This window comes from Vanacampus margaritifer, chromosome 6 (assembly GCF_051991255.1).
Source record: "Vanacampus margaritifer isolate UIUO_Vmar chromosome 6, RoL_Vmar_1.0, whole genome shotgun sequence".
In the NCBI taxonomy this organism is placed as follows: domain Eukaryota; kingdom Metazoa; phylum Chordata; class Actinopteri; order Syngnathiformes; family Syngnathidae; genus Vanacampus; species Vanacampus margaritifer.
The window spans coordinates 15,647,167-15,671,131 of NC_135437.1; the positions used below are offsets into that span (position 1 = coordinate 15,647,167).

General features: G+C 40.4%; 3 protein-coding genes across 4 annotated transcripts; 1 reads left to right on the forward strand and 2 right to left on the reverse strand.

Annotated features, from left to right (window-relative positions):
• Nucleotides 1-193: 193 nt before the first annotated feature.
• wee1 (WEE1 G2 checkpoint kinase) lies at nt 194-8,647 on the reverse strand. The gene is made up of 10 exons (XM_077568206.1): nt 7,658-8,647; nt 6,298-6,512; nt 5,145-5,211; nt 4,881-5,053; nt 1,567-1,835; nt 1,397-1,486; nt 1,174-1,259; nt 919-1,089; nt 682-827; nt 194-422 (listed from the first exon to the last, which is right to left on the reverse strand). Exons 1-10 carry the CDS (start codon nt 8,138-8,140, stop codon nt 305-307), a joined length of 1,818 nt encoding a protein of 605 aa, XP_077424332.1. The 5' UTR covers nt 8,141-8,647; the 3' UTR covers nt 194-304.
• Nucleotides 8,648-8,917: 270 nt separating this feature from the next.
• On the reverse strand, nt 8,918-18,382 carry znf143b (zinc finger protein 143b). Of its 2 annotated transcripts, none has more exons than XM_077568205.1 (15): nt 18,266-18,382; nt 16,133-16,248; nt 14,963-15,151; nt 14,796-14,876; nt 13,963-14,162; nt 13,562-13,630; nt 13,376-13,486; nt 13,188-13,263; nt 12,689-12,814; nt 11,912-12,091; nt 11,500-11,727; nt 11,190-11,344; nt 10,932-11,045; nt 10,209-10,337; nt 8,918-9,295 (listed from the first exon to the last, which is right to left on the reverse strand). In XM_077568205.1, exons 2-15 carry the CDS (start codon nt 16,236-16,238, stop codon nt 9,212-9,214), a joined length of 1,848 nt encoding a protein of 615 aa, XP_077424331.1. In that variant the 5' UTR covers nt 16,239-16,248; nt 18,266-18,382; the 3' UTR covers nt 8,918-9,211. The 2 variants fall into 2 exon arrangements, with proteins under 2 accessions (XP_077424331.1, XP_077424330.1); XM_077568204.1 differs by lacking the exon at nt 18,266-18,382 and adding an exon at nt 17,709-18,237.
• A 2,308-nt stretch (nt 18,383-20,690) lies between these two features.
• Nucleotides 20,691-23,808, forward strand: LOC144053916 (nuclear receptor-interacting protein 3-like). Its single transcript, XM_077568822.1, has 7 exons — nt 20,691-21,101; nt 21,446-21,619; nt 21,684-21,766; nt 22,134-22,273; nt 22,341-22,393; nt 22,488-22,570; nt 23,387-23,808. Exons 1-7 carry the CDS (start codon nt 20,922-20,924, stop codon nt 23,394-23,396), a joined length of 723 nt encoding a protein of 240 aa, XP_077424948.1. The 5' UTR covers nt 20,691-20,921; the 3' UTR covers nt 23,397-23,808.
• Nucleotides 23,809-23,965: the final 157 nt, after the last annotated feature.

Consider the following 23,965-nt stretch of genomic DNA (forward strand, 5'->3'; position numbering starts at 1 on the left):
CGAAGTCAGCCTAAAACGTTAAAATGCTGCGTTTTGACATGGACTTAACCCAGGCAGCATTTGTTCAACTGTTGTGTGCTACCAGATGCCATCCATGTTCCCATCTCAGGCCAAACATTTATTAATGAAGAAAACTATTAAGTGTTTAATTATTCATCACATTTGAACCTGACATAATGTAATGACAAAAAGGTGAACATAGAATGACTTTATTAAATAACTTTGTACAACTTCCGCATGGCAAAGTGTTGAGTGAACAAATATGAACAGGTTTTTTTTTTAACGTATGTACAACAAAAACTGTTCAGAAGATGTTAAGGCTAACGGACCGGCTCATCATCTTCCCGATGAGTCTGGAGGTGCTGTTGCTGTTTCCCTTCTCTCCGGCGGAGGCTCTGGCCTGCTGAGCCTTCTGCAGCTCCCTGAGCAGCAACAAAACATTTTTTGTAAACATTCTGCTCCAAGATTTTAAAGTTATGAATGGTGTAACGTGAACTGGTTTGGTGGTCAACACATTTTTTAAATTGTACTATTTTAAAGCAATTTTTTTCATGCTAATATTTACTGAAATCATGACCCTCACTACTTTTTTTAGTGTAGCGAAAGAACGTGTTTTGACTTTCGAACCCCCAATATAAACAAAGAAGACCATTTCTTTACGTTTGTCGAACAACCGCTCACCTTTCCAACAGGGCATTCTTGCACTTTAGGGCGTTGTTCTCCACTCTCAGCTGGTCGGCGCTACTCTTGGTCGCTGTCAGCAGCACCGGGTGACGGATGAGGTCTGTGGCGGAAGGGCGCCGGGTAGGGTCGGGGTCAATCATCAGCTGGAACACACCAACAGGGACACGTTAACACCGGCACCCGGGCCAAGTACGTCGTCGCGAATTATGTCTTGGTAACGGGGGTCGTACACACCGTGAGGAGGCTGAGAAACTCCGGCGAGAGCACTTGGGGGACAGCGGGCAGTTTCCCCCGTCGGATCTCGTGCCAAGCGTCGCCGTTCCTGGGCAGAGGCTCGGCCCCCGCCGCGCTGACCACCGTCAGGGCCAGGGCGAAGATGTCGGCCTTGGCCAGGTTGCTGCAGTCCTGTGGGACGACCGCGAGAAGCCACTGAGAACTTTGTTCAAAAAAAATAAAAAAAGGCAACGACGTGAAGTTTTGATGACAAACCTCCTGAAGAACTTCATTGGCCAAATATCTGCTGTCACCTTCTTCCACTTGATGATTGGCGGCCCGCGTCACGTGACCAAGATCGCCTGCAAAGATTGATGGAAAATTATACATATTTATTTTTATCCAGTGATGTTAAGATTATTCATGTGTATTTTGCTCCTCAACCGAAGTCATTCATTGGCAAAACTGCTTATTTGGAGCCTTGAAACATCAATCAAACCTATTTTGTAGACCACGCTGGAGTTGAGGCCGTCCTCGTCGTCGCCCTCGTCGCAGCTGCTGACAGACTTGCGGGACATGAAGATGTTACCTAGAACAAAAACGCAAAAATAAGCATCCAGATGAAAAATGTCCCGTTTGCCTCACAACGAAATCCTTCCGCCAACTCACTGGGCTTGATGTCCATGTGCACCAGCGACATGGAATGGATGTATTTGAGTCCTCGGGCCACCTGGAGGAGCAAGTCCTTGAGCTCCAGCTCCGACAGGCGGGCGTGCTGCTGGGCGTTGTCGGCCATCATGTCCGACAGCGTGCCGCCGTTGCAGTACTCGTTCTGGATCAGCATGTGGCCTTCTTCTGCCCACGCGGAGTAGTAGCGCACCACATGCCGGTGCTGGCCTAGCACAGCGTGGGCGTATACCTCGCGAAGAGCGTTTTGCCTACACGGGGGGAGGAGAGGGTCAGTGTTAACTCACAGTCTACCTTTAAATCAATAAACTTGACCGGTTCGGGCAAAAAAAAAAAAAAAGTCCTCGTGCCAAAAAAAGAAAAAAAGAAAATCGAGATATATATATTTGAATTCTAAACTTTTGGTACTTGCATCTCAATCAGTACCTTAGAAAAAAAGATATTAACCTGAAATTTTCAGATACTGTTAAAATATCAGTGGAAAGTCAATTCCAATTGTAGGTCCGAGATTTGAACCCTTTAAAACTCAACAGATGAAAATAGCCTCAACTTTGAAGATCACATTAAGCTTACAATTCAAGTTCGGTCATTTTATTTTTGCTCCTTGTTATATTTCCTTGCTTAAATGAGGTCATAATACCACAGCGGCAAATTTTGATTTAATAATTTGATATCGATTATTTGCCATTTGGTGTGGCCTGTGGTTATTTTTTACATTCATTTTATTAGCATTTTATTTGAGAAGTTTCTGAGTGAAACAAGTTGTTAGTGGTAACGATTTGGATTGTAAGGAAGAGGTAGGGCAAGATTTGACGATTTTCCATGGCGCACCTGAATGCAACATTTACGTACACCAGCGTACTGACGTCACCCACCCGCGCAGGATTTCATTTCCGGGTTTACAAACGAGCGAGATTATTGCGGCACCAAGCAAAACAAAAACAGTTCGTGAAGTATGACAGCCTCCGGGCGCAGGCTCGCAATGTTTTTTTTGTTGTTGCTATATTTGAGTCCAATGTGGGTTCAAACTTGGAACACAGCGCGCGGCAGGCTTTACATTCTTGAAAAACAACTGCACAAGAAACAAAGATCACATCAATTATTAATTTATATATTTACTGTTTAACTTTGTTCCTTGTGTTGTTCATTGCATAGAACTTTGCTTCACACTTTTGTTTGTGTAATATTAATTTATGTGTATTAATTATACTTCAGTAGGCCTAATTGTAAAATGTTGTACTTTTATTTTTACTACTCCTCTCTGGTTCATTTGTTTTAAATTTTTAAGTAGCACTAAGGAATTTTTTCAACCTTAATAAAGTATTTTCATAACTCAAACATCTCAAACTGAAACATCGACTTAAAACTAGTTGAATGGTACCTTTGCCATAGCCTGAGGGGATCTGTATCATTTTTACTGGCACTAAGCAACTTTGAGGAGGATGGTAGGAACACTGCCACACAAAAAACTACAAATGTGCTGACTGCTTTATGGCATACGTCAAAAGCTACCCGGATGAGAGGACAGTCAAGGATGAACGTTGGCCCAGACTTCACTCGCTGGCGTGAACTAAAAAAACTACGCAATGCGCTTGTCCTCAAAGGAAATGTGGTCTTCTTTCAGACATAACAATACCGCTTTTGTCCACACGGCGTCGCCATAATCAACGTAAACTGAAAGTTCCTTTGTGTTGCTTTAAATTAGTGTTGTTCCGATACTAGTATCGGCAGAGGCCCTAACACTGCGTTAAAACAGTGGTATTGGTATCGTGAGTACTAAAAGGTAACATGCAGATACCATTAATTCTGATGCTAATATAGGACTTTGGATGCAGCATCTTGTGTCTTGCTCATTCATGACATTCACTGATGTGTGACATGTTCACTGCATGCCAAGCTAAGATATCCTATTGGCCCTTGAATGCTCTGAGCCAATGGCAGGACAGCTTTTTCATGTTGAGAAAAAAACAACAACTTAGGTATCGGTATTGCATCGGCCGAAAGCTGGGTATCGGAATCGGTATTGGGGGCCAAAAAACGGTATCGGAACAACACTATTTTAAATCTTAGTTATTTGTCAAGTTTTATATATTGAAAAGTCAAATTGATTTAAAGTAATAAATTAAAAAAAAAAAAAATTAAAAACAGAGAGAGAGAGAGAGAGAGACAGACATAGACGGGGGTTGGGGGGCTGGGTTGTCGTTGATTACCGGTATTGATTCAAACGTGAAAGCTACCCATCCCTAGTCAATATAGCCTGTGTGCATTTTGGGGTGGGGTGTCAGGGTGACTCGCTTGAAGTGACAATGCGATAATTTTTCTATCTTCAAGTTTCATATTTCATAGCTATTTTTTTTTATTTCATTTTAATGTCATTCCACTTAAAAGAGCATAATGTGAACATGTGTGGTGATATTTGCGACACAGGCAGACGCGGAGTCGTATGAAATTGACAACGTCGACAAGTGATCAAAATATTACATTAGTATTTACAATACATTATTACATTAGCCTACATTACAGACAAGTCGTTTCATAACTTTTAATCACCGACTCGCTGTGAGTGAAGTGACAGCCTGTCAATCTGCTCCCCCGATCGAGTACGCTCATATAGTCAGTGGACATGTGGTTTAGTGTGTGAATGTAGTCATTTGAATTAAAAGTAGAAGTCGATTCATTAGGAAAGAGATCCCGGAATTGAAGATTATGTCAGTTTGAATAACAAAACACAGTAAGTGGACAGACAACGCGCGTCCTTCATCCATCCATCATCAGAACTGTTTATCCTCACAACATTTATGCAACCCATTTGTGAATGACATTTGAGGCAAGGAAATCTGTATTGGTTTTAATAAACAAGACACGGCGCTAGTTAGCAGCTAGGCTAAAAACACTCCCTAATTACGATGCATACTGTCTAGTAATTGCTTTTTTCATACACTTCTATAATTTTTTTTTTACCTTTGAGCTGCTGGGAAATTAAACTAGAGACCTCAAGAAGGCTATTTGTGGAGAAATCTCAAAATCGTCATTTTCGACCTCCTGTTATGGACAAATACACAGTTGTTACTTTCCGACATGCGGACCTTTTAGTCAGAGCGGGTCACAAATACAATGGGGCAGGACAAGACTGCACTGGGATGACCGTGGCATTGGTTGCTAAGCGACGAAAACAGGTAGTAGCCTGGTGCCTGTCATTTAAGCCAAAGGACGACCTGCTCGCTAATACAGTAAATGAAGGCTCAGCAATCAGCATCCATTATTAGAGAGACCCGTGTTCAAAAGCCAACACTTACTCGTCCACCGATCCAGCCAAGGGCTTCTTGGAGCGCTTGATTGCGTAGAGGCAGCCATCCAATCGCTTCACGCATTTGTACACAGCGCCAAACTGACCGCAGCCGATCTTCTCCAACTCCAGGAACTCGGAGGCATAGCGTGACATCATGTTGCTCTGCATCATGGTGACCCTCTGGGGAATATGAACGCGGGTTAAACTCAAGAACTGAGGAAGGGAATCAATTAAAAAAGGGGACACAATGACACAGAAAAAAATGTATTACCTTGGATGGTGGCAGGATTTCCTCTTCTTCCTCAATATCGCTTGCCTCTATGTCTTCACCACTGGATCTGTGTGGAGAGCACAATTTAATTAGCATGCGTGTTTTTAAAATGGCGTAAACATGATCTCAACCGAACTAAAAAAACATTTTTTTCAAACTACAACTAATTTTGATACCGTTTGAGCATTGACAATAAAATCCTTGAATTTTTTTAAAACGCAAGTTTAAAAAAAAAAGTGGCAGACAGGTAGGGGCAGCAGCAAAGTGCACGGTGGGGGAAAGAGGCGTGGGGGCGTTCACAAGCACACAATAGAGTTTACGAGCAAGCATGAGGTCTTAGTTCCCAGCCATAGGTCGGAGGTGAGCGACCTGCTGTGTAATTTACCTTATTGTGACATTCAAATAAGTTACAGTGAAATCCTGCTATATTGCATTTCATCTTTCGTGCATTGCAGGCTTTTAAGTGATGCATCAAAACAATGTCGGAGCATGTGAGGCTGCAAGCATCCAGTTCGGTCGCGTCTTCAGCAAAGTGGGAGTGAGCTACCTTCGTCGTGTGGAGGCTACAAGAGGTTAAGATATGATGCAAAAAATAAAATCATTTGCAAATGGTGCAGGAAAACTGTTGCCGTTAAAGTTAAGAGGATGTGCAGGTTCAAGACGAGGACGAGGCGCGAGGAGGACATGGAAACAGCTCGTTTTGTTCGGCGTAAAAGTGAACAAAAATCTTTGCTGGAGCACTCTTAGACGCACTCCTTATGAAAAAAAGAAAGAAAAGATGGTGGTGGTGCCTGTAGCACAATAACACTTTAGGTAAGAGAAGAGGCAGAGAAGGTCCCATACAAAGCCAAGACAATATGCAGTATGCTTGTGGCTAAGGTTGTACTCTATGGATGTGTTCAAAATGTTGGCGTTAATTATAAAATAAATTGTTTGAAGGGATATCATTTCTGTAACAACTACGCTAATTTCCACTAGCCGTCCATCGTGGTTCGCAAATCGCTTTAAGCCAGCAGGGTTAGAGGAAACCAACACATGGTCTGGTTGAACATTTTGCTGTTTCAAGAACAATGTTCAATTCTGTTTATAGTAAACTCCAACTGCCTTGTATTTAGAGAACGGTGCGAATGAGAGAGTGAAAACGGCAACGTACACGTTCCAGTGTGGCCTCTTCCTGTTGGTCCGTTGCTGCGTGGCCGACTGGATGAGCAGGGAGTCGGGGGTGAAAGGGTTGAAGTTGACTGGAGGCGTGTGACGTCTCCTGCCACTGTCACTGTCTGTGGTAGACCTTGACAGCACTACCCCAGGTTCGCCAGTCTTGAATGAGGGACCCTTCCCGCTAGAATCCCTGACGCGAGATAGAAGGCTCTGGAAAACAAACAGCTCTTTAAGTGCCCATGTACATGCAAAAACAGGGGAACCCAACCCACATGTGACCAAACCCAGAATACACTTGAGCCATTCCATTTGCAATGCGAGCTTGAGGGCAATTTAATGGTAATTTCTGTCGACAGCAGAGGGCAGTATCTGTGCAATGTGCATGCATTATTCCAAGAGAGTAAAAAGCTCGTAGGTTTTTGTGCGACAAGAGTGGTTACATCTCGGACGCTCCACTAGGTTGATGTAACTGCAGCGTGTTTACAGCAGCAGCAAAAGTGTCGACATTTTTAATTGACAGTCCAGGAAATACACAAACACATTAGGATTCAGGTACTGCTTTGGTCAGTCAGAAAATAGGCAAAAATGTTGATACTGGTATCAAAAAAACAAACGTTTATTATTGATTTAACATAAAGACAATCAGCCTGCTTTCGTTGAGGACCCCAGAAATGGCATAGTTACTGTCGAGAAGCTGAAATTCCAAGTATCCAGAACATTTTTAATTAAAAAAGGTATCTAAACGATTCATTATCAATAATTGAAAATTGATTAGTTGTTGATTAATCATTGCATCTCTAATATGTACACAACCGTGTAGTACTTTCCTTGAAAATAGGCTATATAGTAGATATTTTGAATAGCATTGATCCACTGGGTTTGTTTTATTTTTTCCTTTTATTTACTTGATCGTGTTTTCTACATAAAAGGTTATTAGTTTTATCGTGTTTTTTGTGAAAAATACTGTAGCAGGAGAAATATTAGAATTAAAAATTGTATGCAAATCGTAGTGTTGTTTGTGTGGTTTAATTTAGTTTTTTAAGTGCAAAAAACGTGTAAAAAGTAGCCTCAACAAGAGCATATCATTTTATTAATACATTTAAAAAAGGATAGTATGAAATGGAGGGGGGCGTGGTGCACAGTCAGTCTATAACGAAGCAGTCATTTCGTCATTGCAGTACATTTAGACTATTATGCAACAGGCCCCTCGTTAAGTGGGTCACTGGGTTGTCCAACTGACACAGCAAAAATTGTTGACGTTCAAAACTCGCCGTTAGTCAACACCAAAGTTGCCATCTTAGATTCCTAGGAGCAGTAAATCACATTTAAATTGTTTGCGGCAGATTTCCCCTCACCTTTGGCGTGTGAGGTGTGTCAAAAAGTCGCAGTTTTCTCAGGGTTTTGTGCGGAGGCGTGTCGGGGCATGTGGGGAACGGTAAGCCGGATCCGTCCTTGTCGGCCCGGCGGCACGACCGCTCCGGTGAGCCGGCACACAACCACAACGTTTTCCTCGGAGACGGCGTGCAGGCGGCGAAAAGCTCCGAGCGCGGGGACAGCAACTGCGATGGGGAGCTGAAGCCCTCTTCCGACCAAATCTCGTCCCCGGTCGACCGCCTCAACGCCGGGGTCCTATCACCACCGCAGCCTGCACCCTCCGGCAGCGTGTCAGCGGAGCTAGTTCGCAACCCCGTCGGGGAGTGCGATTCGTTGAAGCCGGACTCGTTGACATCCTCCATCAGCTCATCCTCGCTGTCGCTTGCCGTAAAATTGAGTTTCTGGCGGACGGGACGAGATTTGGGCGAGGGGGAGTCCTTCCAACGGCTACCGTAGCTCGACATGCTAGCCAAGTTGTTTTTACTCTCGGTAAAAACGTGCTTTTCGAAAAATAAAAGAGCACTCGTTCCAACTTCCCCTCCAAAAAACACAAAAGGTCGAATTTTAAACTACCTTGAGCGAAGGTATTCCAGTAACAGGCATACAAATAAAGGTTGTAATAGACTCCGCTAGCCTCGAAAAGGCTACGTTGTTTTTAACTCCAGCCCACCACGTTGAAGTGGCCGATCCAATGCGACGAAAAAGTCACCAAAAACGACTTAACTACCCGCTTGACTCGGGTATCGCCCTCCGACCCAGCAGCTCACCTCGCTCTGTCCCCGACACAAACTTAAAAGATCACAAATTCCACCAGTTAAAAGAAAAAATTAAAGTAACTCTCCGCATTAATCCACTGAATCTCGTCACGCGCGAGCTAACGTACTTCCCGCGACCGTTAGTCATGTGACGCCTGGCAGCCAATCAGAGAGTCCCTGCGAAATCTGAAAAATGGGGCGTTCCACATCAAAGAGGGGCCGTGATGTCATGAGTTTCTTTTTTTTTCTTTAAAGAGTTGTGTCAGCGATTTACTTACATTTGACTCGTTGACGTTACCCGTAACTATTTTTGTATGATTAAAATATATTTAATATATTATCAAAATAACTTGGGAACCTTGCATGCCCATTGCAAACCATGAACTCATTTAATTTTTTTACATGAACCAACAGTTGAATACCACTGATTTAAGTGATTGTACTAAATCTTTTATGAAGATGTATGAATTTTTACCAGTCAATAAATCAGATGCTTGATGCTTTATTTTATATATTTTTTTTAAAATTAGAAATAGCATTAGCTGTACCCTGCACCCTGCATGATCATTAGAAAGCACCCCCACACATATCTCCCCATAATCTGTTTGGTTGAGAGACAAAATAGTCCAGTTATCAAAATCCTATATACACTTAAAAACAAAGTTCTTTTGCATGTGGCGGTGGGAGGGAGAGAAAACAACTTTCAAGGAAGACTTGCAAGTTCGAATTCGTTAGATTTTTTTTTTCCTAGTCCGACTTGATACCAATTCCCATCCATTATCAATCGTCCAGGCCGGGCGACTCCCCTTGCTGAATTCTCGAAGCTATTCGGATGGCTTCCTCCAATGAGGGCTGATCGCTAAGCTGCACACATAAAAAAAAGACAAGAATTCATAAGAAAAAGAAGAAACATTCCATCATTATTCACTTGTTAGACATCAGCTATCACTCATGTCACACATTTGTTTTTCTCCTCAAAATTCATAATTTAAAAAAACATGATCTTTCAAGCCATTTTTGTATTAATATCTTTAATGTATTCATAGCATTCAAAAACAAATGTCGACATAGTCATGCCTTTAAAAAAAAAATCCACTAATTTAACTGATGGTCATTCAACCTTAATCGTCTCACTATGTACGTATTGAATCTAACTTAATTCTTCACTCAGAGTGAAGCGATTCTCCCAATAACTGTCAGGTTTCCACAGAAATTCGCTTTGTCGTTTGTTACTCCCATTGATGGCCAAGTAGTGTTTATTTTGTAATTAACATGACAAAAAGTGGAAACTGAGTTTTTCCATGCTAAACAAAAGGCCGAGAGACAAACTGGTAACCTTTGAAGCCCCTCTGGTTATTTTGAGGCCTAAACCCGCATTTGCAGTTTCTAACTGGTGATACGAAAGGCTACTGTATCTTAAGGATCGTGCATTTCTACATTTTAGGGTTAATTTGAAGAGCTATTTTCAAAAAAAGTGACAAATCCATTTAGGTTCATCTAAAGAAAAATTACAATTAACAGCAAATTTGTGCACAACTGTCTTGATTGCTGCTTCTATTGAATGAATACAATTTTCTATAAGGTGTAGATCATTTTCACTGGTCCCATAAGGACCCTAACATGTCATTCTTGACATTTTTTTTTATCATTGAAAAATTAATAATCCAGTTCGTCTGCAGCAATTACCACCAGATTAAATGTAAAATGACAAGTTGTGTGGTTTCACTTCCACTTTGACTTCAAATTGACATCGAACAACTTTTCCCTAAGAACCAACCTGCACGGCAATGTGAGTGCCATTGGAAGTGGCCAATAAGGTGACTGGGTGAATGTCTTCTTGCTCCTGACTGTAAGTGGCTTCCTCCACACTTTCAAAGGAAGCCATGCCGGGTGTCATGATGGCCACCTGGGGGAGACAAACACTCTAAATCAGTGGTGGGCAAAGTTTTCAAAAGTCAAATAGTTCATTTTAACCAATTATATCACAAAATACAGGGAGTCCTCAAGTTACGGTGGAGTATCGTTCCTATGATAGCAATGTAACCCGAATTTCGGCTTAAGTGGGATTTCCCCATTAAAGTCTATATTTACATCAAAATACTTTGTACAGAGATTTTAAAAAACGAGGCACGGTCGCCGTAAAGTCGAAACGACGTAGGTCGCGTACGACGTAACTCGAGGACTCCCTGTACTTCCTGTCCCTGTGTTTTTAAAAATTTATTTCACTAATATTGTTTTTTATTTATTACCTACAACAATCAATTAATGAATAAATTAACGACATTTTAAGTACAATGATTCCCTTGCATCTTAGTTCCCTTAGGATATTGGGATTTCAGGTGAAATTTCAGGATAAACCTAAAGTGCACTATGACTTTTACAGGAAAACATAATTTGACCTTCTTGAAACATTTTAATGCACAGGCCAAACTGTTTAATGTTTGAGTATTATTTTCACAACTCGCTGATTTACAGTATATCACAATGATTTTGTTTTTACCTGAGCACCTTCCGTGGCCAGTTCATGGGCTGGGATGGTTATGGTGGTGCCTTCTTGGGTCACCATGGTGATGGTGCCGCCCATTGCTTGTAAGTCCGCTTCAGAGATGCTAACCTGGGGAAGGAAAGTGGCAGTGAGATTTTAAAACATCAACAATACATTTAGCATAAATCAGGTACACACATATGGTAATCAGACACCAAGTGCCACCCAAAAAAAAGAAGAAGATGTGTCTCCCACTTTAGGCACGCGTTCTACCTGCTGTTGCGTCCCATCAGGCTGAGTCACCAAGGCGATGTGTTGTTGAGCGACCACGTCGGCGCTCTCTGCAGGAATGTGTTCGGAGCTCGTTTCCTCTCCTTCCACCGGAGCCGTAGTTGATGAGTAGCTCACACTGGGGTCGTCAATGGCATCTAGAAACGGAATGTAGACCGTTAACATGTGATTTTAATTATGTAAGATGAGTTTGAAATTATGACGTGTATTTGACTTCGGAGGGCAGTATAGGACCGCCTCCTGTTGCAACAACCAATTCCTGCATGCACGTGCGTCACACGTTGCCACTCACCTGCGGGCGGCTCAAAGTAGGCTTCCTTCTCCTCCTCGATGGGCTCCGTGTCATTGTGGGCGGTGCGCTTGTGCATGGCCAGCGTGGAGATCTGCTTGTAGGTCTTGCCGCAGTGGTTGCAGATGTACGGCTTGCACGGCGTGTGCACTACGTGGTGCTTGTACAGACTCGAGTATTCGGTGAAGCGCTTCTCACATCCGGGTACAGTGCACACGTACGGCTTTTCCCCTGAACAAAGCACAAATGATAATATTAACACTTCTTTTCTATGGTCCTCATTCAATGGAATGTTTGTCACTTTGATTTAGACATCCTCCAATGTCCACCTCAAAGGACATATTTAAAACCCATCAAGTAAAACATGAAACAAACTGTCCTTCGAAAGGTAGAGCTGTAGTTAAGAGGAAGTTACCAGTGTGGATCCTCATGTGGTTTTTGTAGTTGGTGGCACTGGCGAATGAACGGCCGCAGCTGGGTTCGGAACAGTAGTACGGCCGCTCGCCCGTGTGCGTGCGGATGTGTACTTTGCGGATGTTGGAGGTGGTGAAGGACCGGCCGCAGCCCTCAATCGGACACTTGAACGGCTTCTCTCCTGCAACGGCAAAAAAAAAAGAGAGAGAGACAGACATCAGATTACAACAAAGAGACAGAGATCCTGTGTGTTTCATAGCGACAGGTTTGAAATCTTCGTTTCACAGAAAATCCTGTTCAATTGAGGGCATGTATATTGGAGACTTTTAGGTGCATGCTGTTATAAGAAACATTTACACTCAATTCCATGTTGAGCAGTAGTCAGGTTTTCATCTAATTGTTTCTATTTTTTTAAGCAAATTTACAGACAATGCGCAAATGGGACAATCAACTTATGCCCGTTTCCATTTGTTCTTCTTTTGCGAATATTGAGAGAGGATTCTGCCATTACATTTCTATGGTCCATTACACCATAAAAATGTGACCCACCTGTAATTTAAAAGAAGACCAGGAAGTGACTGCGCCGTGCGATGACGTCGTATGAGATTGCTTTTGTAATTCTAGATCAACCTTGGCATTTCTTTGTTGTTTTCCATCTAAAATAGCATTAATATTTGCTTCTTTAATTAATTCCAAAAATATTTTTGTTTTGCCGTCCCCTCCAAAACATATCTTACTTTATCATCCGACATTGCTTTGGGACCACGAACATACGTACCTGTGTGCGTGCGTGTATGCTTCTGAAGGTCTCCTGAGGTTTTGAAGGACTTGCAGCAGTTGAGCTCCTGACATCGATAGGGCTTCTCGCCAGTGTGCGTGCGCGAGTGACTCTTCAGTCCATACCCTTAGGAAAAATAATAATAATCACATTCACTAGTTAATTTGTGACACCAAAGGAGGTTTTTGACTATGAATTAACAGAAAATAATTTTCTTATCCAATTTTTTTTTTTAAAAGGAGACATTTTATGGAAACTTCCATCCTTCAACCCTTCACTATGAATGTGAATGGAATGTGAATATGCGACTGGCTCGCAACCAGTCCAGGGTGCACCCTGATATCCGTACTCATCAATCACTAGTTTAAATGCTATAAAAACAACCCTTGGGAGTGTTAAACTTGGGTATTTCTATATCACAGATTTCACTTATTGCAGGGATGGTCTAGAACATAACCCACGCGATGGAGGGGGAATTCAAGTATATGAGAATCCGTACCCGTTGCAAACTTCTTCCCGCATCCCGGATAGTCACACATGTACGGCTTGTCTCCGGTGTGTGAGCGCTCGTGCACCTACAGTACGTCAACAACAAGTAAAAAAAAATAAATATCATAATTGACACACTTAAGTCAAAGTACCAGTGCAAACATATTCACTGTAAACATCCACACAACAAACACTGACCTTGAGATGGTGTGCAGTGGTGTACAACTTTCCGCAGTCCTCGTGTTCACAGCGGTATGACTTTTCGCCGACGTTAGCCACTCGCCTGTTCTCCTGACCCTGTAGCACAATCTGGTGGACGAGAAACAAACACCATGACGCCCAAAACATATCACGTCTCTGAAAATAAATTACATTCTTCCATACCCGCATATGCACGCCGCTGTCTGTCTCAACTCTACCAAAAGGAACCAAGGGATTCTCGATGTTCTCCACCTTAGCAGAAATGATGCCAGCGAGTCAATCGGGTCAAATATGAGCATGTCATGAGAGCAAAGCATAAAAAGGACAAGAAGAATCTGCAAATGCAATTTAGTGACCAGCTTCTTCTTTCGTTTTCTACTACTACTACCACCACCTTTTACCATTAGTATTTTTCATCAGTGATATGCTGCCTCTCAGAGGTCATTCTTTGTACTGCAACAGTTACTTTGTGTTGCTCTGGTTATCAAAAAGACGAGAAAAATGTGTGTGTATATCACAAATTGGTTTATGTTCACTCTGCTTTATCTCTGGAAGAGATGTTGTGTAGCTGCATAAATTGTCACCTTGGTGGTGTACTGCTCCAGCACACTGATGGTGTCCGGGTCGATGGCGGTGGCCTCGGCCTGCAGGTCAGCGATGGTGCCGTCGGCCTGGATGGCCAGGATGGTGTTGGGCTGCGGCATGTGCACTGTGTGTTGAATGTAGGCCGTGCTGCCGTCCTCCAGCTGCACCTCCTGCAGGCCGCCTTGCTCGTACGTTTCGGCTTCACAACAAAAGCGTGTACAAATGTTTTTATACTCTGCACTTAGATTTATTACTTGCAACAGCTACTCCTCCCATCACTGCACATTTTATCAGTAGGTGGGACGGGCAACTTTATCTGTATGATGAGATATGTGCTGGCTAATCTTCATTTGAAAGGTTTTGAAAGGTAACATGTCATCGCTCATAAGCTCTTACTGTAACTAACCCTCAGGCTTGGTTCCTATTTATTACTTACAGCTTGTTCACGGCCATTTTTGGCCATTTACAGACAGTCTACAGTTTTCAATATATATTTTTTTAATGTAGTTTAAGATTATTTTTTTTAATGTATTTTGCTTCTTTTACTGTGTAACATTTTTAATATCAGTCCTGGTTATTAGTATATCAAAAATAGATAATAAGATATAATAATAATAATAAGTAGCACTGATACATTTATTCTTTCATTCTCAGTGTTACTTATTACTGCTACGTTCCCTGGACGAGGAACTTCATAAAACTACTTTTAGTTTTTCAAATTCTCTTCAGGATATCAGGCATCATTTCAGGTATGGCTTATTAAGGCCTTTTGAGACCCTACTCATTATACATGTTAACAAAATTTCATATCATTATTATTACTTTCCTATACCTTTGGGTGTGTGTATAAAGGCTGTTGTTCCATCTTCAAGTTGAACTGCTTGGCCATCTTCCAGTTGCAAACTGTCTCCGCCTGGAACATTCAACAACACTTGATTTTCAGCAAATGCCAGCATACTGTTCATGACGTGTAAACTGACGATAACGCCGAGGTGGCACCTGCTTTGGGCATGGACACGTGCTGGACGTAGGCGGCCGAGCCATCCTCCAAATGGATCAGCTGGCCGTCCATGATTTGCGCGTCGGCGAAGGCCGGCTTGGTGTCGCGCTGTATGTAGGCGGTGGAACCGTCCGCCAAGGTGACAGCCTGCAGGCTCACCGTGTCCATGGTGTCCATTTGATCGGCATCTGGCGAGGGACCACAACTTTGAAATCCACAAGGAAGGAAAACCTTCGACACTAAATGATGACGTTAAACTCCATCTTATGCATTACTCAATATGGCTGGAACATTTTTAAATTGTACTTTTGATTTTGATGTCATTAATCACACTTTGCTTGTTTTCATCCACAGGTACGTATGAAATGATAAATATTTCTCTCACTTCTCTATTTCTCTCACGTACAGTATTCACGTTAAACGCTAAGATGGAAGCAAGCAACATACCACCATCAAGGCATATTATTCAGTCTTGGTGGAGGTCTGCCCTCTGCTCAATGCCTTTTCTTCCACTGTATCTTTGTGAAGTCAGGGTAGCTGGAATGAATAAAACTTTTGTGTTGAGTCTGAGCAGTGGCTCAACACACTAACCCCTTTCCCGCTGCCATTGTTCGCTCCGTGTGGCTGTTCTGTACAAGCACTGACACAGAATGGAGGTGGGATGTAGTATGTAAGGTATTCCAAGATAGCAAACCAAACTGTAACGACAGTCAGAGAATTTTTTCGGCCCAAAATTTTGTAACAACTGTTTTTAAAATGGATGAATTTTAAGGGGCTTCTGTTGACATGGGAGTGTTAGCATGTCACAAACAGGAAGTAGACGCGATGGTTATTTTTCTCTGCCCAAAATATATTCACACTCAGTCAGTAGCACAAATCTTAGTAAGGTTGCTTATTTTATCTCTGCATTATTATACAAAACTATTAACAGTTAAATCAGATGATTGATTTTAAAAGAAAAATAATACTGACTCTCAAACTGGGTCAATATTAGCAGCCTTCGGAGAACCGTGCTTTCTGAGAACCAACCAAATCATCATCTACCATGAGTGGGACATTGTCTCGCATTAGGAACATTTGTTTTTTTGAACTATGGATAGAAAAATAGAAAAAAGAAAAATTGTTCTGACAAATAAGCTGGAGGGAATGGGCAGTTTCCTTCAGCTCACCTGCCACAGTCACTGCCTCGGTCAAGCACAGCGTGACCGGCTGCCCGTCGGCGTCGTGAAACTCCGTCATTCCCTGGGAGTCGCGGTTGAGCTGCGCCAAGAGCATGCTTCTGCCGCTGCAACGACACAACAACGGTTGAGTGACGCACGTGCAGAAAGGTGATCAGTCATAAGCACTGACAGAGCTAGATGGCGCTAAGCTAAACTGTCCCACTGAACATACAAAGGTATGACACATAAAGTGAAAAAGGTTGCTCCGTCAACATGACATATACTGTACATCACAGTAGCGTTCTTCTCTAGATTTGTAGATAGTCTTGTGTATGTTTATCAATGTGGTTCAAGAGCGTCTGCGTTTCTCCCACATTCAAATCCGACAATGGCGGAATACATCACCTTCTAAATTGGAGGATTTGTTTTGGAACAATTTTTGAAATACAATAAAATGGAAACGTGAACTTACCACTCTGGATTTCAAGAAGTTCAACCAAATTTGGGTAAAATGAATAGATTTTTATTATTGCTACCCTGATACGTATGGATTTTGTTAACTATACCTGAACATAAACCAACCTCATTGCTTTGCTTGAATATTAGCTAATACACATTTGTTCATTTAAAAAACAAATAGAATATATATTTTTAATGGGGAAATGGATATTATAAAACAATTTTTTGTTTTTACACATTTCTCTTTATGATTTAAAAAAAAAAAAATTATCTTAAATGAAAATAGCCCCTCACTCCAAAAATGTCAAATTCAACATTGCAAATAAAGTATTTTCTCCTAAGCTTCTGCCTTTGTGCTAGACCCTTACAAACAGTTGTTTCTTCGTATACATGTATAGTATTTTCCATAGATTTCATGCTTGGAATGTGGGTGTGTGTGAGTTCATAAATGTTCACAATGTACAACATTTAAGTTGAAGTATTTTGAGTTCAAACTAAAAACGTTTTTATATTGTCTGAGTGGTCCCTCTATATTGTAGATTTTCACCAATTGTGGGCCTGTAACATATTCCACCATTAAAAACATGAGTTCAGTGTACTGTACACCCAATAAAACAAGTCGAATTTATTTTATCTTAGTTTATATACATTATGATAAACCATACAATGCCATTTGTGTTCAAGAAGGCAATTTATATCCATTGTGGTTTGAAATAGTAACATGCTAACACAGATTTAACTTTTCAAATTATTAATTTTTATGTCAGAGCACTTTATATGTTGGGACTGTACACCTCCAAATACACAAATATGGACTTTTAGTATTCATATCAATACAATCACATCATTGAATAATGCAAACGATTTGTATGTCCATGTACTTATTGGGATGATATACTTCCAAATACGTAAACCACCTAAAACATGCGTAGTTTATTACGATTTAATGATGGAACTAAGCGATTATAAATGTGAACCACCTTGAAAGTAGTGTTGCATGATCTGGTTAAGCACAATGAGGATATTGTGCTTTAAATGAAAAATCAGTGAGTAGCATGAATGAATAAAACGTTTAAAGAAAGTCTGTCTCTTTAATGTTTGCAACTTCCACACGCCTTACACTTACCATTTCATCGGCTTACCAGTTTTTGCTGTTTTTCACTCTACATTTAAATAGACAATTACAATACTCGACAACAATCATATGATTATATATTGTAGCGCAGTTGCTTTTATCTAACAGTTGTCACGCTCGAAGGCGCGTAACAGCACACTTATCAACGAGTTAGCATCCGTGCTAACTGCGACAGCTAAGCGCTGTCACGACTTTGCGAGACGTCGTAGTTAACGTGAATGTTGTCACGACCTCGCCTACTAAAAAGTGTTTAATTCCGCGTTCGTAGGTACATTTAGGGGTCGCCAATGTGCTAAAAGGTGAGCTAACGACTGTTAGCCACCGAGCTGCCGCCGCTCGCTCGTGTCAAGTAAACGAGACGGGCTCATTAACTATAACATAAGCATTTTTCGCCCGCCGCCGACTTGTCAACGTTATCAACAAAACGACATGCGAAACGACATTCTTCGTCCGTCTTGTCAGCCCCGGCCGCGGCCAGCCACACCCTCTGGTGGGGTGACGGCTATGGGAATACTGCACACTGGGTAAAAACCAATTTATATACTAACCTCGGGAAAAATTTCCAACAATTCCTCCTGTTCGACCACCATGCACCAGTGCAGGAAACACTCTACACCCGGAACATGTATGAAAACATGACGCTCTCGGAGATGACCCGCCCCCTTCGTATTTACTAGCATTCTAATTGGTCCGAACTTAAAAGGACGTCTTTCATTGACCAATATGAATGTCCATCTCATAGGCAAATCTATACGTACGTCTCAATGAATGTCAGCGCGTCAGCCATATTGGAAGGGGCGGTAAAGCGACTACTGAAAAAGTGCAGTTATTTGTGTTGTGCAATTTGTTGTGTGCCTCATGTGTGCTGTGTATCGTTGTGTTTCTGTTGTGTTTTTGTCTGTTGAGTGTCCTTTATGTGTGTGATTTGATTTTGTGGGTATTGTTCCATGTATGTTTTTGTGTTTCTGTATTGTATTTTGTTTTGAGTGCACTCTGTGTTTTTTGTTTGTGTTTGTATTGTCTGTACGTTTTTGTGTGCTGTTCTGTATTTGTGTCGTGTGCTTGTTTGTATATAATGTTGTGTTTACGACTAAAAATTGGCAGCTAGCGTTATCTGCAAGATAATTATAGCAACATCATTTGTTTTGAAGAAAAAAATATAATTTAACCACAGATAGATGGGTGGGGTTTAAAAAAAATACAATAAAAATCTATTTCCCAGAAGGAAATGTGCATTTTTGCAATTTCTTAAACCCTAACCTTTAAAAACAACCAATAACTTAACACTGTACTGCACATTTTCTTCCACCTTTAAAACAAATAATAATTCTGTAGCTTTCATAGTAATTTTTAAACACATGTTTTTTCAAAATGTGCTCCCAACTTATTAATTTAAAGCCAATTTCAAGGTGGTGATGTCTTCAAAATGAGATCTGCCTGATCGGTACTTTTCCAACCCAATCATGAGCACCGGCTCACGCTTTAGTGCTTTACCACATCCAATATGGTGGCGACGTCAACGTCCTATTTAAACCACCTGTTCCTTTTCACAGAGGGCAGAAAAATAATCTCATACATGTTCCCGGGCCCCTGACAGGCGCCATTGCGCGTCGCTTTTCGTATTGTTCGACGTATTTCTACGTTTGCATCGTCCCACAAACAACACGCCTGAACTGCATCACGCGTGGTATGGTCGTCCGTCGACGCGGAGACGACGCGTGTGGCTTTCCCTCGACAACGATGGCCGGCTCGACCGTCGTTAGCGACAAACGGCGACGTGTGAGGAGGCTAGTTGGGTGTCCATGTTGAAAACAAGGCCGTGTGGGAAAACAGAAGGGCAGTGTGGGCAATGCAGTCTGACCGACGCCGTGAGCACCTGAACGCACCACGGCCAAATAAATAATTGAAAAAAAAAAAGAAAATCATCATTAATGCGACCTATAATCTGTGCAACACAACTGAAGAAAAAAAATGAAATGGAAAGTTCTTATAGTGATGAGTCATAATGTCAAACCTTTTGGCATTAGGTCAAAAAGTTCAACCATGCACTGAATCATATTTGGTTCTCTTGCTTTGTTTTACTCAGGCTGTCTGCAACCAGGTCGACATGGCAAATGAGAATCTGTTCTCCATTACCTTACCTGGATAAATAATGGACAGGTGAAATAAATTAATAAAATAATAAAAAATCGAACATTAGGTACAAATGCACACTCCGAACGTCGAATGCAACAGCTCCACAAAATATATTTGCTAATAAAATATATTCATTATTAATGGTATAAAAATACACTACTGCACATTAGGTTTTTTTTTTTCAGCGCTAGGTCGTAACTCATCATGACCCATATTAAAATAGGACGTTATGCTAAAAATACCACACATACAGTAAGACAAATCAGTCACGACAGAACACTTATGCTTATTTGAGTTTTGGGTTGGCACTACAGTTTAGCGATAGTAGTAGAGATGTATTTGATTGTATTTGAAGAAAATCTGATCTTACTTTTACTGTTATATTGAACAACTATATATCTGTATAGTTGAACTAAATTATATTGTTGTATTCTTGTAATTGTAAGAAAGAATATTACTGTTATGTTATGCTGACATAAAACTACATTTTGCAGAAGTTAATATTTAATACAGATATGCATTTGTGCCTAAATAATGTACTACTGTGTATTTTAATTATTATTTAATCAACTGTATATATATATATATATATATATATATATATATATATATATATATATATATATATATATATATATATATATATTACATTTAAGTTATTTATGTAAGTTACAATTGTTAGGCTGTACTAGTGTACTGTATCAACAAATTATGCAAATATTTTTTCACGTGAAAGAAAAAGGTTTGTTGAAAGAACACAGAATAAACTCTTAAATAGTCAAAATATTTATTTGTTATACTTTGGTGATTGCCCGCGGGACTCGTTGCGTTTTCTATTCTATTAAATATTCATAATAAAAAAGTGGTGGTTTAAAACGGTTTTGTTATGCTTAACATTTATTTTGTAAAACATTTACCGGAAGTTGTGCTTTTCATCATCATTGACTTGATGGCGTGGGGAAATGTCCTCGTTCCAATTGGTGTCAACGTCACATCGCTGTAGGGAATTCCTCCACGAACTACGGTCTTAAACTAGTGTCGTCCTTGCTCCCCTAACTTCGTTTGAGCATGTCGGCCGGACTGCGGAGAGAGAACCGCGGTGAGTCGTGTCAGCCGGCACCGACCATGGATGCTACGATGCTGAGGCAGCAGAGGAGGCTGAAGCAAGCCATTCAGTTCCTGCACAAGGATTCTGCAGACCTGCTCCCTTTGGATGGACTCAAAAAACTCGGCACGTCCAAACAAGGGGTGAGGATATTCATGTTAATGTTATCTTAGTCCGCCCCCCCCCCCCCTTTTTTTTTTTTTTTTACATTTGGAGATTGTTTTCAGTGGACAAACAATATCAGTAATAGCAACGTTTTTAAAATTAAAACCGGATTAAAAAAAAAAAAATGAAAAACATAAAATTCCAAGAGTTTTCAATGGACAGTAAAATGTCAACATTTGAAAATGATATTTTGTTTGTAATAATAACAAAAGTATCTCAGCCATTTAGTTGTTTTTGTATTTTTTATTTATCATAGGCGAGTTTTGTATTGTTTTCTAAGCTAAAGCCTTTAGCGCTAACTTCCTGTGCACTTCTCTGGTAGCAACCACATCACATCCTTCAGAAGCGTCTGCTCGAGGCCAAGTTGTCCAGGGGAAGGATCAATGGGACGTTGCCGGGCAACAGTAACAACAGCCTCCTCCTGAGGCGCAATGCCTCCAACTCCCACGACAAGGACAACGGTGATGAGGACGACTTCATCTACATCTTCTGCAAGGTCAGTTGCATCATGGCCACGGGAGACCTCCACCAAGGCCTGACAGTTGTCTCTGTCTCTGCAGTGTTTAGGGCAGGAGCTCATGGTGTTGATTGACAGCGGCTGTAAACTCAATTTGATGTCCTCAGCTACAGTGGAGAGATTAGGGTGAGAATTGTTCGTCTTCATTCCAAGAGTATTAAGAGCCAGTCTGCAATGTGTTCATTTTTATGTTCTGCCGACATAGTCTGAAAGTTGTAATACCAGTGTTCACCATTAGATGACAGACATCGCTCACAGCATCTCTGGTCCTGACTGTAGTTGAGAATCAGAGAATTTGGCCAAGAAAAAATGTCTTTCTTTAGACGCAAACCTCTCTGCCTAGTTTGTTTAGAGACGGTTTTCCGCTTAAGTCACCACTACAACACAATCTAAATAGTCAATAGTGATTATTTTTCAGAACAGTTGACAGTTCGTTGGAAGTGCATGAGGCGCATGCTGCCTAGTAGAGCACTTTGTCGTTTTGTTTTTTCAGCATAAAAGAGCTGCTCGAAAGGAACAAAACCGAAATGGACGTCTTCCCACTTCAACGTAAGCTTAACGTCATCGCTGCCGCTGAGGAGCTCGGCATCACAATCGGACAAACCAAGATGTCGTGCTCCTTTGCCGTCGTGGGTGAGCCCAGGATTTCTGATGCTCCGGTTTCATGCTTACAGTAGTGCTAATGAGGATCTATTTGCAGAAAGTAGCAAGCCGCTAATGTCTCTGGGGAGCAAGACGTTAAAGTCACTCAAGGTAAGTAGAAATTTATCACAACTCTTTGATTGAAGGAAAATTTCAATGGTCACACTTCATTACATGGTATATTTTGTGTGATTGTTTGCTGCAGTGCGTGATTGACACAGACAATCAGACGTTAACTTTTGGTAGGAGCACAAGAGAGCAAGTTCACTTTGTGAAAAAGACAGAAAGGTAAGATGACATTTATTACATAGTTTAAAAAATTGTCTTAACATGTATTTCACCATCTTCTCTTACAGTAGTCTGTATTCATTAAAGTGATGTGTAATTTACAGATTATGCATTACATGGCTATGACAAAGTGGAATATAATATTTGTGTTACATTAGTTTAAATTGCCTATTTATAATGTAATTATGCATGTTTTTATATATTACATTTATAATTAGAATGTAAATGAAAATGATTATATACTAAATACAAGTAGAATAATTTGTGTGTTTATTCTTACATTGTGTCGTTTTTTTTATTAAGCCTCAATTATCAATTCAATTTTGTATTAAGATGAAAATGATTAATTCTCATACTAAATTAAGTACAAACAACAAAAATAATATATAATATGCTTTTTATTGTTAATATTTATACAAAATATGAAATGATTGGAAATGTTATGATTCAAATTATTACTTTTATTAAACTACATACTAAATAAAATATTTACCGGTAACAACTGTAGTGATATATTTCTTAAACATTATGGCACAAAATATTCAGTCAAATAATATTTAAAATTTATATTATATAATTATTCTTTAAAATATGCTATATTGAAATATGTGTAATAGAAATTTATATATTTAAATTGCCTAAGGCTAAAGGCTAATAACATATTCAATTCTTTTAGGTCATACATTTATTAATTATAAACCCGAATAATAATAATTCATGATTAATTATGTCATTTAGATTTTCAAAAATATTTTAAAAAATTGAAAGAAAATTCCGAGGTTGGTCAATTAATGCAATGTTTTTTTCTCTTTGCAGAAAAATTTGATTGGCATCACCACACAGAGGCCAAAAGGAGAGTATTATTAGCATCCTTGTAACAGTAATAGCTAGCATTTAGACGCCAACAAAGGTTCTTTAGAAGCAGAAATGTGAGCCAAGTGTAAGTTTAAGACTAACACACGTTTTATTAGTTTGGAATGCACACTACCTTGTTGATGTGTAATTATAAAGGCCACACTGCATCCGTTAGCATTTAGTATCTTATTCATTATAAGGAATTAGTATTGATAGAAGACCAAAGTTGAGATAGTTTTCTATGTTAGCTTAGCACAATTGCTATGGCACATTGTATTTTATTAATATAAATATTTATCTAGTATTTGCATTGAGGATTGTGCTTTTTACAAGCTCCGGAGGTGACACTTGAATGTAGCAAATATAAATCTCCTTTTCTTTCCTCTCGGTGCCCTTGTGTTATTTTGGGCCTCGTTAATAATATTAATGGTACGCCAAGATAGCCCTTTTTTCTTTTGCTGACCCGATGCTACTGTGGGGACTGGAAATGTACGTCAGCAACAGCTGGAATGGACTCACATAGCATATGTATGAATGCAT

Bases quoted from the DNA above. Each gene is read 5' to 3' on its own strand.
- wee1 (XM_077568206.1), bottom strand. From the start codon at position 8,140: ATGTCGAGCTACGGTAGCCGTTGGAAGGACTCCCCCTCGCCCAAATCT. The intron at 1,836-4,880 runs GTAAGTGTTGGC...CCCCCCGTGTAG, and splicing joins TTGGCTGGATCGGTGGACGA to GCAAAACGCTCTTCGCGAGG. The intron at 828-918 runs GTGTGTACGACC...GGTGTGTTCCAG, and splicing joins AGTTTCTCAGCCTCCTCACG to CTGATGATTGACCCCGACCC.
- znf143b (XM_077568204.1), bottom strand. The intron at 13,631-13,962 runs GTGACAATTTAT...ATTTCTGCTAAG, and splicing joins TGGAGCAGTACACCACCAAG to GTGGAGAACATCGAGAATCC. The intron at 13,487-13,561 runs GTATGGAAGAAT...CTCGTCCACCAG, and splicing joins ACAGCGGCGTGCATATGCGG to ATTGTGCTACAGGGTCAGGA.
- LOC144053916 (XM_077568822.1), top strand. From the start codon at position 20,922: ATGTCGGCCGGACTGCGGAGAGAGAACCGCGGTGAGTCGTGTCAGCCG. The intron at 21,102-21,445 runs GTGAGGATATTC...CTTCTCTGGTAG, and splicing joins TCGGCACGTCCAAACAAGGG to CAACCACATCACATCCTTCA. The intron at 21,767-22,133 runs GTGAGAATTGTT...TTGTTTTTTCAG, and splicing joins GCTACAGTGGAGAGATTAGG to CATAAAAGAGCTGCTCGAAA.